The sequence below is a fragment of the Natrix helvetica genome (assembly GCF_964273705.1).
Source record: "Natrix helvetica genome assembly, chromosome: 1".
In the NCBI taxonomy this organism is placed as follows: domain Eukaryota; kingdom Metazoa; phylum Chordata; class Lepidosauria; order Squamata; family Natricidae; genus Natrix; species Natrix helvetica.
The window spans coordinates 223,223,908-223,239,148 of NC_138548.1; the positions used below are offsets into that span (position 1 = coordinate 223,223,908).

General features: G+C 42.0%; 1 protein-coding gene across 3 annotated transcripts in view; it reads left to right on the top strand.

Annotated features, from left to right (window-relative positions):
• DIP2B (disco interacting protein 2 homolog B) overlaps positions 1-15,241 on the top strand; it is a 195,804-nt gene that overhangs the window by 158,243 nt on the left and 22,320 nt on the right. For 2 of the 3 annotated variants that reach the window (XM_081934084.1, XM_081934086.1), the window contains 11 exons: positions 504-568; positions 2,567-2,660; positions 3,116-3,235; positions 5,478-5,592; positions 6,985-7,124; positions 8,125-8,261; positions 9,574-9,654; positions 10,587-10,714; positions 12,033-12,147; positions 13,557-13,758; positions 14,306-14,418. In XM_081934084.1, coding sequence (XP_081790210.1) covers positions 504-568; positions 2,567-2,660; positions 3,116-3,235; positions 5,478-5,592; positions 6,985-7,124; positions 8,125-8,261; positions 9,574-9,654; positions 10,587-10,714; positions 12,033-12,147; positions 13,557-13,758; positions 14,306-14,418 — 1,310 coding nt within the window. The remainder of the gene's footprint in view (positions 1-503; positions 569-2,566; positions 2,661-3,115; positions 3,236-5,477; positions 5,593-6,984; positions 7,125-8,124; positions 8,262-9,573; positions 9,655-10,586; positions 10,715-12,032; positions 12,148-13,556; positions 13,759-14,305; positions 14,419-15,241) is intronic. The other variant, XM_081934085.1, reaches the window with a different exon arrangement.

The window sequence follows — 15,241 nt, forward strand, 5'->3', positions numbered from 1 at the left end:
ATTTGCATGTGTGTGCTTGCCAGAAACCCGGAAGACAAACAGGCAAGGCCGGGCAACATGGCTTTGCATGCCACTTTGGGTATACGTGCCATAGGTTTGCCATCACAGCACTAGACCAAATTTGCTAATTTCCCACTGAAATGTTTATTGAAGCTATACAGTTACATTGGTTTCGGTGCCGATTCACAATGATGCCAAAATAAAAAACATACATTGTGATGTCACAATGCAGGTGCTCTCTCTCTCTCTCTTAAGTACCTGCGTGGACCTTTGTGATACAAATATAAAAAGGGTGGTGTTTGCATCACTTACTCAATCTTTGTCCCCTCCGATGAATGCCAATAAGTGGCTAATACCAGATTGTAACCCAGGTTTCTTGTAGACATTGAAGCCAAAGACAACTATAGGCTTTTTTATTTTTCTTCTGATAAAAGGAACCCAATTTTTGCTGCAGAGTTGTGTATTTTGAATTTCAACAGTAAGGATTGTTACATTTGTTTTAGGTGAAACGCTAGTGAATGTTCTGGATTTTAAAAAGGATGCAGGACTGTGGCACAGCATGCTAACGGTGAGTCGGACAACCTTTTGGTGACTATAACACCACTTAACTTTTCTTTTTGAGATGGTGGTAGCTCCAGAGGGATCGACACGGAGCTACATCATATATGTGGGGAAAGGGCTGAGATGTCTATTTTTACTGGTTTTAATCTTGGTGGGATTCCATTATGGTATTCATGTGTTTCCCTGCTCAAAATGTCACAAATTATTTTGATTGCTGACAGATAAGTGTTTCCTCCACCAAATGGTGGTTGAGAAGCCTCAGAATTGGTTTGGGAGGGGGGGGCTGAGAGTGGCAATGGGCACTGGATTTCCCCACTTGTCAGTTAGCCTCCCTCCCTCTGTATTCTAAGTAAGGGTAAGATGTTTCTATTCCTTGAGGTATATTTCTTTCATTATTTTGTTATGTTTGCATTGTGATTTTTCTGTGAAATAACGCTCAGGGCAGATTATCACACTTATGACCATGTAATAATAATAGAACGATCTATAATGAAACATGAAATAGCTGCATCCCTAAAAGTCAATCTGCACAAAGGCATTGTCTAAATAATAAAGTTTTCTGGGTAAAAGAAGGCTGATGGAGATTAGGCTAGCCAAAGCCCATCTTAGAAGTTTGGAAACTATATAGTTCAGTGATGGTGAACATATGGCACGCGTGCCACAGGTGGCACGCGCAGCCATTTGTCAGGGCACGCGAGGCGCTTCCCTGTCAGCTGGCCAGTGCGCATGCGCGCGCTGGCCAGCTGAGTTCACCTTTTTAAAAGCCATTTTTCGCCCTCCCCAGGCTCCAGAGGCTTTATAGGAGCCTGGGGAGGGCGAAGAGAGCCACCCCCACCCTCTCAGAGGGCCTCCGGAGGCTTCAGGGACCGTCCAGAGGCTTCCCTGACACCTTCGGAGCGCTTAAAACTACCCTCCGAGCAAATGTTCCGAAGGCTTCAGGGACCATCCAGAGGCTTCCCTGATGCCTTCAGAGCGCTTAAAACGACCCTGCAAGCAACCCGAAAGTCACTTCAGGGCAGCCTCCAGACGGTCCCTGAAGCCTCCGGAGGGCCTCTGGGGGGGCGAGGGAGGCTCTTTTCTCCCTCCCCAGGCTCCTATAAAGCCTCTGGAGCCTGGGGAGGGCAAAAAAAGCATGTAAAAATGGGGGGGGGGTTTCCGCGTGTTGTGCGTGTATGCGCACTCGGGGGGTCGCGTATTGCATTATGGGTGCGGCACGCCCTCACACAACCCCCCTGCGCTCCCCCCACTTGTGGCACGCGAGTCAAAAAACGTTCGCCATCGCTGATATAGGTAGTTCTCAGTTTACAACATTTCATTTAATGACCGTTCAAAGTTACAATGCCTCTGAAAAAGTGACTTATGACTGTTTTTCACACTTACGACCGTTGTAGCATTCACATGGTCACATGACTTCATTTCAGATGTGTGACAACTGACTCACGTTTATGACAATTGCAGTGTTTCGGAGTCATGTGATCACCCTTGGTGACCTTCTGACAAGCAAAGTCAACGGGGGAACCCAGATTCACTTAACAACCGTGTTCCTAATTTAACAGCTGCAGTGATTCACCTAACAAAGGTGGCAAGAAAAGTCGTAAAATGGGGCAAAACTCACTTAGCAAATTTCTCACTTAGCAACAGAAACTTTGGGCTCAACTGTGGTTGTAACCTGAGGATTTCATTGGTGCCAATCTAGACTGCAGCTGAAGTAGGAAATGTCACACTACAGCATTGCTTTACTGGGGTAACACTCGACATTTCAGCAAACGAAATGCGGCGGGCAGAATAAAACTGCTTTCGAAATATTGAACCCAATCTGAACAGAACCTTCTAATGATCAGGAAACAAGGCTTCAGGGGAACCAATTGCATGAAAGCTTTCAGGACTTGTGCGTTGTTATTGTTGTTGTTTGTCTTCCTGGGGGGAAGTACTTTTTGATCGGTATCTTTTGTTGTTATTTTGGTAAAAATAGTATCGCTTTTTGATTTTGTTTTTCCCCCCCCAGAGTGTAATGAACAAGCTGCACACCGTCAGCGTGCCCTATGCAGTGATGAAAACCTGCCCTCTTTCTTGGGCACAGAGGGTTCACACTCACAAAGGTAGTGTGCATATTGAATTGCATGATGGATTGATCTCTAGTATTTTTAGCACCTGCAAAAATGAATGGGGCAGGTGATATTTAAGAACTCTCAAGAGAATTCTAATCCTGTTCCAGTTATCTTATAGGCAGATGTTGGGGGATGGGGACGGGACGGGACTGACAATAGGTTTGAGCTATGAAGTTAAAAGCATATTACTAGGATACATGATCCATCTGCACCACTGCTTTGGTTATCCCAGGTGGCTTACTTCTTTCACTGAATAGTCCTAGAGCCTTTTGGTAAACACATTTCTTCTTGGAACCAAGTCTGCCATGGTTCTAAAAAAGTATCCATATATTAAATCTTTTCATTTGTTTTTCAGCTTTGGGGAATATCCTTGCGGTTGGTTCTCATAAATATGCCTGTGTTTCTGTGTATTGATTTCTACTTTCTCTTCTGTCCTGGATTTGCAGCTAAAGTAGCTTTGGTGAAATGTCGAGATTTGCACTGGGCCATGATGGCTCACCGGGACCAAAGAGATGTCAGCTTAAGTTCCCTACGAATGCTGATTGTAACTGATGGTGCTAATCCCTGTAAGTAGGCCTTGATAGTATTGCCTGCTAGTTAAACAGATTTTCTCCCTGAATTTTTCCAATGTCTGTATGAGTGAGAGGATGAGTGAAAGGGTTGGGCATTCACCAAAGAACAGACTGTATCATCCTTGAAAATGGGTATTCATTTTTCATTCTCCATTCCTTTCAAACTACAAAAATAGAAAGGCAAATATGTGTTAAACAGCTGTTTGCTTCCCCCCCTCCCCCCCCAGTCCTGATATACAGGCTAATGTTTGTCATGCATTTTATGAATGTATGACATACATTTAAATAATGTACACTTGCATTGAACACTGAGATGTTGAATCTAAACTGGTAGTCCCTCGGTCTTTGATGAACGGTGCAAGGGTTTGGACTTGCACAGTTCATCAAAGACTGAAGAACTACCAGATTTGATTCAGTGTCTCAGCATTTGATGAGGTCCTTCCTCTGATTCTGATTTTTTATTTCGTGAAGGATTTCTAACCTACCTTTCCTGAGTGTTCAGGGCAGATATATCACTGAAGCCAACATCTAGAGCCGGGATGGCGAACCTATGGCACACGTGCCACAGGTGGCATGTGGAGCCATTTGTCAGGGCACGTGAGGCGTTGCCCTGTCAGCATGCGCACTGGCCAGCTGAGTTCAGCCTTTTTTAAAGCCATTTTTCGCCCTCCCCAGGTTCCAGAGGCTTTGTAGGAGCCTGGGGAGGGCGACAAGAGCCTCTCCCCCCCCCCCCCGCGAGCTCAAAAAACCGGCCCTACGGGCAAACCGGAAGTTCAGGAACGGACTTCCGGTTTGCTCGTAGGGTCGGTTTAAGCCCTCCGGAGGTTTCAGGAAAGCCTCCTGAAGGTCCATGAAGCCTCCAGAGGGCCTCCGGGGTGTTTGGGGGAGGCTGTTTTCGCCGTCCCCAGGCTCCTATAAAGCCTCTGGAGCCTGGGGAGGGTGAAAAAAGCATGGAAAAATGGGGGGGGGAACGCCTCTCACGCGCGCATGCGCACTGGGAGGGGTTGCACGTTGCATTATGGGTGCGTCACGCCCGCACATGACCTCCCTGCGCTCCTCCACTTATGGCACGCGAGCCAAAAAAGGTTCGCCATCACTGATCTAGAGCATTATATTTTATTTTAATATATTTATAAACGAGTAATAAATAGATGAGGTTGCTTTGTATACAAAGCTCACTTTTGCTAGAAATCGGGAGAGTGAAATGGCAGCCATCACTGTCCCTGAAGCAAGTTTTACGTTTCTTTGTCTTAAGAAGAGTTAAATGGTGTCATGCTGAATAGTATCAGCAAAGTGGTAGAATAAATGATGGAGAGATAAAAGCACTTCTTAGCCTCAGATTGTGAATAGCTGGCATTCTACTTCCAATCCTCAGTGAAACAATCAAAGTTGTGCGGAATTCATATAAAAATTGTATCATTAAAGGGGAAAGGTGGAAATATTCCTGTAAAAGGAATTTTAAGAACCAAAGTAGCTTTAATGGGCCACCTAAGGGAAGGAAGCAGGAGGGCCAGCCTAACTGTGTTTGAATTGCACATGAGAAATGATCCAAGGTCTTTGAAAGAAATGAACAACAGATTTTCATGGATTCCTGCTGCTCAGTGGGCTTAATGAATTGTCTGCCCAGATGGTGCTAGGAAGAAATGAGATTTGAATGCAGTTATGATTTCTGGATCAAGTGGAGGCAGGGAGACTGCAACAGGGAAATGTGTGTGTCGCTCTTTTCTGGACAGGATACAATCTCTTCTTTGAAATTGTATTTTATGATTCAGAAAGAACCTGCAAAAGCTTCTAGCTGTGCAAGCCATTATTCAGAATTGCATTTGATTATTTGGGGTTAAAATTAGTTCTGGTAATTTATTTTTGGATTCTGGGGAAAAAAATAAACAGGTGGAAAGTGATGCATAATCCAGCCCTGCAGTTTTATTTCTGCAAGAGTGTATTAAAGCTTTGTGCCTGGTTGATCTACGGACAATCCCTCTGCAAATGATGATGTAAGATGCTCAAAGTTCATGTCTACATTACAGCATTGTAATTAAATGAAGCAGTTTAATTTTAGAAAGAGGTACTCTATTACAGCAATTACACATGTGTGCAGTGCATTAAATCTTTTAGAAAACAAATTACATTTGGAGGTCTTATAAATAGCAGTCATCATGGCTTTTAAAGAAGCCTTTGTGTTTCTGTTACCAAGCCCTAATTCACTATTTCAAACAGGGATGTAATTGCTTTCCAGGGTCTGTGTCCTCGTGTGATGCTTTCCTGAGTCTATTCCAGAACTACGGGCTTAAACCAGAGGCAATATGTCCCTGTGCTACATCTCCTGAAGCAATGACAGTGGCTATCCGGAGGTAAAATTGGATCTCGCTTTTCCAGGATATTTCCATTATCTGCTAAAGAGACTCTATTCATTTCCTTTTCATGTACTGTATCATTTCTTATCTGGCATTTCAGAAGCTAAAATTAGATTCATTTCTTGAACAGCTACTTTACTATTAAATACAGCAACTGTGGTCTTTTCATGCTATGACAAATAGTTCTAACACGTTTATGATCGATACATTCATATTGAACATTGAGTGGAGAGACAAATAAAAATGTTCTGATGGAGAACAAAGTGCAATGCCTGAAAATGTTTTTGTAATGAATGTATGATATTGCAGGAGTATAAAAACATCTATAATGTGTTCTGTTTTGGTATTTTTTATTTTACACTGGCTTATATCATGCAGAATATATCAAGGGTTGTTTTTTTTGAGGGGAGGGATTCCATTTATCCATATCCTGTGCAAATCAGTTGCATACTGTAATTTAATTTAAAGATTGTAATGGATATTTTTGAGGGATACAGTGACTCAGTGGCTAAGACGCTGAGCTTGTAGATCAGAAAGGTCAGTGGTTAGAATTCCTAGCGCCACGTAATGAAGTGAACTCCTGTTACTTGTCCCAGCTTCTGTCAACCTAGCAGTTTGAAAGCATGTAAAAAATGCAAGTAGAAAAATAGGGACCACCTTGGTGGGAAGGTAACAGTGCTTCATGCACCTTCAGCGTTTAGTCATGCCAGCCACATGACCACAGAGACATCTTTGGACAACACTGGCTCTTCAGCTTTGAAACAGAGATGAGCACTGCCCCCTAGAGCCGGAAACGACTAGCATGCATGTGCAAGGCAGCCTTTACCTTTTAAATGGATATTTGTCACCTTACATTTTGCTCATATAATTACTTTTCTCACAGTCTAGCAAGTGATTACAATTTTTTCTACTGTTACCCGAGAGCACACATTCAGTAGAACTGTGTTTCCTAAATGAATTTATGCTCAGGAGGCTCCTTAGCCATTATTCTGTGGGATTTACTGTGTCAGTTCCTTTCCAAATACTTGGTTCTGGTGGGAATCGTAACACTCAGATGAGTAGAAAAACTTGGCTATCTGAAAATAATTTCCAAATGGTGGAATCCAGCAGTGTCCTCCTGCCTATTACCTTATAGGCGTAGGGATAAGAATAAGTGAGATAAGTTCAACTTTTTTCCTGTAGGAAACCCTCGAGTTCCAGCCATTACAAAATTGTGCTTTAAAATATGGAGCCAGGCGCAGAATTAGTTCCTTTTTTGCAGATTTTGTAAATTAATGGGAGTTGGAAACTCAGTCCAGTCTATGGTGAAACACCCAGTGATTTACTCATAGATTCTGATTCATCTTCGCAAAACTTTGCGGTCATTATGGCATCTGCCTTTCTTTTCAGACCTGGTGTTCCTGGGGCACCTTTGCCTGGAAGAGCTATCTTATCAATGAATGGTCTGAGCTATGGCGTCATTCGTGTAAATACAGAAGATAAGAATTCTGCTCTCACCATACAGGATGTTGGTCACGTTATGCCAGGTGGTAAGTGTCCTTGGAGAGGAAAGATAAGTTACACAGGCTCTCCGATTGCTTCCTTCAAGGTCCTGCTGAGATACAAGCTCCATTTGGATCCTCCTTCCCCCTGAATTGTTTGCACTCCAGAGTTTCCTTTTATGAATTGCAATTGAATTTTAAAAATCGGCACCTAAGCTTGCCTTATTTCGTTTTCCCTTCTTTTTGCGTGTGTGGATCTGTAGGCACAGGCTGTTTTTATGGAATATAATCTTTAGATTGTAGATTTGAGCGCTCCCTTATTTCTATTAATACTGTGTGTGCCGTTTTAAGAGCCTTTTGGGTTGAAGAGTAAAGGAAATGTGTGCTTAGATTAAATAAATAATAGGAGTAAAGCATCCATAATGCGAACCACATAGCTTACTTTGCTACTGCTGGAGCCCCAGCTGCTGGGTATAATCCTTTGCTGTTGCACTCTTGAGCCTCTGCATGCTGACAACAGATCTCTTCATCTACTTGGATATTCAAGTCTTTTGAGGCTTATTTAATTCACTGAGGAAGAAAATGGGACATTGTGTTTGCCTAATCTTTTTTCTGCTTAGGGTTCACATTACCTAGCTTTTAGGGCCCTATTGGGTCTTCCCGCATGCTTGCAACTAATTCTCCATCTCCACCGCTCCCTCCTATCCTGTGTGCAGAAATCTGAAAATATGCAGAGTAAGTGAAATAGCTTTTGCGTGAAAAGAATTCCGGAAGCAGGCTTTTTCAGGAGGGGGGGTATAATGTCCAAGTGCTTTGTTTGACTCAAATTTTTTAAACAGCAAATACAACTGGGGGCACTAACATTGATTTAAATATGCTGTTTGCTTTCTATATAATAGGCAACCATATTGTGCACTGAATCCTTGGAATGCATTCAGCTGCCATTGTATTTCATTTCCTGTCTTCTTACATATCTTCCGTATTTTCAGCTAAATTCCTGTCCTTGTGTCAGGTGAGGACTTTCATAATAGCATGTGATTTGTTCTAGGAATGATGTGTATCGTAAAGCCGGACGGCTCCCCTCAGCTTTGCAAGACAGATGAGATTGGGGAAATCTGTGTTAGCGCCAGAACAGGAGGGATGATGTATTACGGACTCAGTGGAGTAACAAAGAACACATTTGAGGTATAGCAATCAAATTGCATTTTCTGTTTTGACTTGGACTATATCGGGTTTCGTTCAGTTAGCTGTTTGGAACAGGTCCATTGTATTGCTAATTTGCAGTGTTGAAAGTGAATGGTGTTGAAAGTGAATGTTTAAGAGCCGTGGTGGTGCAATGGTTAGAATGCAGTACTGCAGGCTACTTCTGCTGACTGCCAACTGCCTACATTTTGGCACATCAAATCTCACCAGGCTCATGGTTGACTCAACCTTCCATCCTTCCAAGGTCGGCAAAACGAGGAACCAGATTGTTGGGGGCAATATGCTGACTCTCTAAACCGCTGTAAAGCACAGTGAAGCGGTATATAAGTCTAAGTGCTATTGCTATTTTCTGAAGCTCTCTTTGAGCTGAGATTTCAAGTGTGTTATCTGTGCTCTCAATAGCTAAATTATACCAGCTTAATTTTCACTTTTTAAGCAACAACTGGGGGGGGGGGGGCTTTCAGGTTTCATATTAAGCAATACCAGCGAGTCCACTGATTTGTTTATAGTTAAAGTTAGAAATATTTTTATGATATCACAGCATACTATTAATACCGAATCAGAAGTACTACTTAAAATGAGCAAATTAATCATCCACCTGAATTGTGACTTTTAAGTGTTGTTAATCACTTTGAAGCCAATTTAGAATGGGCATACCGCTGATGTTTTAACATGCTGGAAGAAAGTTTATTGAGCATAATATATTTTTACATAAGATTTTTTTTCTGATGTATTATAAGTCTTACGTTTTTACATTGGATGTCTATCCTGTAAAACTAATTAATTGCACAGTTGGGCACCATCAAAATATTAAGCATTTCTTAACAGCAGGAGATTTCTCTTTCTGGTTGTTAAGAAAAAAAGAAGTACAACAGGAATAAATACAGGAGCTTCCTAATCTGTGAACAGCGGTTCCTTAGTCCTCTGTTTACCTTGCCAACATATTCCTGCTGGCAAGTCGTCCCTTGTTAATTTCTTCTGAAAATGAAGGTCTTGCGATTTAGGGTTCTATTCAGGATAATTGTAGATACCCAAGGAGAGACTTCTGCAAGGAAGAAGCTCACCTTGCCTGGAATCCTTTTCTGGTCTCCAATTTTATTGTGCCTAACTGAAGTCTTTTTGTTAACTTGCTTGTTTTCAGGGTTTTTAATCGGTTCTGGAAAAATGTCAATGCTGTGATTAAATTGATAAAGGTGCTGCAGTAAAAAAAGAACAGATTTTTCAGCTGTTTTGTCTTTTTCCAGGCAAAAATGCTTTGGCTGTTTGATCACCAACAATCTTTCTCTTCTTCCAGGTCTTCCCAGTGAATTCAGCTGGTTCTCCTGTGGGAGATGTGCCTTTTGTGCGATCTGGCTTGCTGGGGTTTGTTGGGCCTGTACGTTTCAGTTGTCTGTATTATTATTATTATTGTTATGTGTCAACCTTTAGGTTGATGCTGAGTTCTCCCTTATCCTCCACTTCTTTAGAGCCCAGAGGTACACTTCGCAGCCTTTGTCATCAACATATACACAGAGTTATTCCCTGTTTTGCACATCAATGGTCGGTGACATTTCACAAGTTGATCCTATGAACCTGGCGTGCATAAACTGGAACATGAATCCGAGTTTAACTATTGACTAGACCAGGGGTGTCCAAACTTGAGAACTTTAAGACTTGTGGACTTTAATTCTCAGAATTCTGGGAGTTGAAGTCCACAAGTCTTAAAGTTCCCAAGTTTGGACACCCCTGGACTAGACACATATTGTTAACCGAGCAGATCGGCTGATACATCGTATGCTTTGGGTGCTTTTGGCGACAACTCCAAGAGCCCCTCCTGCTCTCAGATATATCAGTTGTAACTAGGAGTTTTGGTGCATCCTTATTCCTTCATTGTCTGCGCAGTAGCAGCCACAAGGAGGAAAAGACCTCCCTTTCCCACCATATACAGAATACAGAAGCATATCATATTTTGACTTAAATACACATTCTGTGCTTTTAAATTGGCATAATCTTGGTACATGATTTAGAAATTAGCCCAGTGCTACAATTTCTGCTTTTTGTAGGGCAACTCATTACCACTCGCCCATAAGCCTTTATAAACAGTCTTGTGTTCTTTTGCCTGGATTTATTTTCTTCTACGTGTCATAAATAGTAAATGCTTTTTTAATTCATTTTCTTAATGTAGATATTTCTAGGGTGCAAGGGGGGGGATTTACATTCCAGCAAAGTTAGATGGTGGCTAAAATAATAATAGACATTTTATAAAAGGCAAGGGAAGCACTTGACATTTATGATAGGCTTTTTCTTTTTCTTTTTTTCTCTTTATAGGGCAGTCTGGTATTTGTGGTTGGAAAAATAGATGGGATGCTCATTGTTAGTGGACGCAGACATAATGCTGATGACATTGTGGCCACCGGATTGGCAGTTGAATCCCTAAAGACAGTTTACAGAGGAAGGTTAGTCTACATCTCTCTAAATAATACCATGATAACATATTTTTGATGGTCGATTGCTGGAATCAGGCTGTTCAATTAGCAATGTTCTTCTATGAATCCAAAGCAGTCTCTTTGTCATCTAAATGGCAGATTCTTATCTTCTACTGAGAGCAGGCTGGGTTTCCTTTCTTAATGTCTTCCTGGCTCAGTGTCTCCCATCCTGAAAAACAAGAAGCAAAGAAGAACCTGCCATTTGCCATTCTAGCTTTCACCAAGAATGGTCTGCAGTTCAGGCAACCCAGCAAAAGACGGGATGGAGGGTCGGGGGGGGAGATTTTTAAAATCTCCATCTAGACTTGCGGAAGGATTAATAAGTGAAGAACTGCATCTTCCTATTAAAACATTCTCTTTCTCCCCAAACATTTGATAGAAATCATTTTATTTTTTGCCACCATCCCCCTCAAAAAATGCAGTAGAAAAAGACCAGTCCCAAAGAGAACAAAAAGGCTCCAGCATCTCTCCATCTGTAATCAGCACCCTGATAAGCATAGATTATCTCCAAGGTTAACTTCAGACCAACAATCAAGTAAGCAATACCCCAATCAAGAAACTGCCAAAGCCATCAGTAAACAGCTCAACCAAAGAATGTCGTAAGTGCCCCCACCCACCCAGACAGACAGGCAAGACACCAAAGTATAAACTGACAGCAAACAGCAGTCCTTACTACTGGTAGCACTGATGACGTTACCTAGTTGGGGTAATGAACTATCTTCAAGAAAACAGCAAGCTAAGGGAGCACCAGGTACCTCGCAGAAATTTTTTTCCCTTTGTATACGGAATAAACATAGGCCAGGATTCAGCCCCAGCATTGCTAAGGGGATGGCTGCTACCTATGACCTCCCCATTTCCCCGACTTCGAATTGGCAGCTTTAATAATTCTAGTACAGATAACAGATTTCTTTATTTTTATTTCATTAAAATATCAGTCCAAAATATGTGGCAATTAGTGTTGCAGGCTGCCATCTGTTTGATTGAAACAAAAAATAAAACAAAAAAATTGTTTTATTTTAAACAACCCCCAAAAATAATAGTGCCAAGGATTTGTACTAGCAAAGGATGTGGTGAGGACATCACCCTGCTCTAATCATTAAAATAATAATATGAAACTTCGTAATGTCATCCCATTTCATGAGAATTCATGTTCTTTACTCTTAACGTGCTTTAACATTTGGTAATCTCGTACGGTTTTGGCATATCTCCCAGACACTATTTGGGGTAAAGCTGATCACCCATCTCTGTAAGAGCCCATCCATACAACCTCTCTTCTGTTTCTTTTTAGGATTGCTGTGTTCTCTGTGACTGTGTTTTATGATGAAAGGATTGTGGTGGTAGCTGAACAACGGCCTGATGCTTCTGAAGAAGATAGTTTTCAGTGGATGAGTCGTGTACTGCAGGTCAGATTAGCCTAGGACAACTTATTTTTTCTCTCTCTTAATAGATGGGCAGTAGCCACCATTGACCTGTACGCTTTCATATACAACAGAGTCATTATGAGTGGTGGGAGTGGAATTTTTTGATCCTTATGAGACACTGTCTCAAAACTGAATGCACCTCACCCTAACCATGACCCCATCTTCTTTAATTTCTCATTTCATGTGCTTTCGCATTTGTATTGAATCAAAAATCGGGCATGTGGAAAGTTCCTTCTGTAAATATCCGCTAATACATTTTAGTCCGATTGCATATTATTTATTTATATTTCACGTTTCTAAACAGACCATCTGCTTGAGGCCTTGGGCAGTGTACAATATTAATTGCAATTACAGGTCCTCAACTTACAATCACAACTGAGCCCAGAATCGGGAGTCACGAATCGTGGCAGTTGCTAAACAGATCATCATGTGATCATGACCAGGGGTGGGTTGCTGCCGGCATCACTGTCGGTTTGGTGCACAAAAAATTTGCTCCATGTGCATGCACATCTGCACCTAAAAAGGTTTGTGCATGCGCACAACGTTAGAAAAGGGGGAAAAATACATTTCTGCGTATGAAGGTTGTTCTGCGCATGGGCAGAATCTAAAATCAAGATGGCAGCACCGGCGATAGAACTGGTTCAGGGGCATGGCAGACCGAGTTACTACCTATTCGCTGGAACTGGTAGGAACCCACCTCGGATCGTGACCGATTTTGCAGTATTTTTTGCCGTGGCATCATGGTTGTTAAGCAAATGCCATGATCCTTAAGCAAACCCACTGCCCACATCTGTCAAGCAGCAGGGAAATCAGGAGATTCAGGCAGTTCAAATGAGTATAAAGGTTTATTGAAAGCTTAAGCTGTCTACAACAATCATTGACCGACTGGCCGTTGAGGGAAATGTGCTGGACGTAAGAGAGACATTCAAGGTGGGCTGGACTTAGATCTTTTGCAGGCACACAGGGACTCGTAACTTACAAAGCATTTGACTGCTCAGCCTGGTCATTTCCTACACAAGTGGTTTTTGCCACTAACTGAAAGTAAAGACCAGTTTGCAAAAAAACATAAAACATTGTAAATCACGATCACATGACCATGGAACACTGAAAACGGCCATTAACGTGAACCAGTTGCTGACTGCTCAAAATTTAGTTATCATGTGACCATGGGGGGAATAGCCATGAGAAGTTTGAGTCTGGGTTGTAAGTCCTTTTGGGGGGGACTCCATTGAAACTTCAAGCAATCACTAAGCGACTTGTAAAGGCTTTTTAAAAACAACTTATTTTTCAGTACTTGGCCAATTTGTCTACTCCTTTCTAGAGTTATCTAGGAAAATACAGATAGCTCTTCATAGTTCTGGAATGTCAACCTTTGTTTTCTTGATTCTTAGGCAATTGACAGCATTCACCAAGTTGGAGTATATTGCCTTGCTCTTGTTCCAGCAAATACTTTGCCAAAAACTCCTCTGGGAGGGATTCATATATCTCAAACCAAACAGCACTTCCTGGAAGGGTCATTGCATCCATGTAACATTCTCATGTGCCCACACACATGTGTAACCAATCTGCCAAAACCCAGGCAGAAACAACCAGGTAATTAGACAAAACTTCCCTTCAGTGGATTAAAAGTTCTTGGTGTAGGTGAAAATGTTACTTGTCATAATGGAAAAGGAGTGGGGCCAAGGGTGAAATTCAGCAGATTCTGGAGAACCGGTAGTGGAAATTTTGAGTAGTTCAGAGAACTGGAAAATGCCACCTCTGGCTGGCCCCAGAGTGGGGTGGGAATGGAGATTTTGCAGTATCCTTCACCTACCAAGCCAACCAAGCCACGCTCACAGAACTGGTAGTAAAAAAATTGAATTTCACCACTGAGTGGAGCTGAGTTAATTCCTGGATAAGTAGCTGGGGGCACATCTTCAAGGGGGCAGGTCAATGGACAGGCTCTAAAGTTGTGCATCAGACATCACCCTATTATTTTCAAGCATTTTTTTCTGATGCAAAGCTCATTTGGAATTAAAAGTAAATACATGATTTAAGCAAGAAAAATGTTTCACGACACTTACGTTGTAATTTTTTTATTGATGCATAATACTGTCAGTGGCCTTCTTTTCCTAAGTGTTTATACCTTGGTATGTTCCAGTAGGTGTTGGTCCTGCCTCTGTGATGGTGGGGAACCTGGTTGCAGGGAAGCGTATTGCACAGGCCTCTGGGAGGGATCTGGGACAGATAGAAGAGAACGACCTGGTGAGAAAGGTGAGTATCTCTTCCATACTTTCCAGACTTCCTCTTGGCCCTTGCGCGAATTAGGAAGCATGGTGGTTACTTTTTATGTTGGGAAATGCAACTTTTCAAAATCAGATAGCTGTGGATCAAAAGTTGTTGGAAGGAGCGGAAGCCAATGTTGGGTAAGACCAGAGCCAATACAAGACTCTTAGCTTATGATCTGATTGTTTCTTTTCATTTTCCACAAAGAACAAACAGCATAGTAACAGATTGAGCCTGAACTGTCACTTCCGTAATTCTTTAAAATAAAGCCAAGAGTTGCCTACTTCTGAAATAAAAATGCTGTAATATTTCTGGCCATTGTTGCTAAACCTCATTGCGGATTTTTTTTCTATGTGTGCTTTTTTCCTCCTCCTTAAATTCTAAGAATCATTGATGTCATTCTCTTACTCACAAAAGGATATCTGCTTCTTTGCTTAGGCAAGTAGTTAGTGGCTTAATGAATATAAGGCAATATTATACCGTACATGTACAGTCACTCAATGGGCGTGAAAGAGATCTGTATCATTGGATTGGATTGTGGTCCTGGACAGGTGCAGCCAAGCCTTACCTCAATACTAACCCATTAGAGGGATGCGGTGGCTCAGTGGCTAAGATGCTGAGCTTCTCAATCAGAAAGGTTGGCGGTTCGAATCCCTAGTGCTGCGTAACAGAGTGAGCTCCCGTTACTTGTCCCAGATTCTGCCAACCTAGCAGTTCGAAAGCACGTAAAAATGCAAGTAGAAAAATAGGAACCACCTTTGGTGGGAAGGTAACAGTGTTCCATGTGTCTGCGGTGTTTAGTCATGCCGGC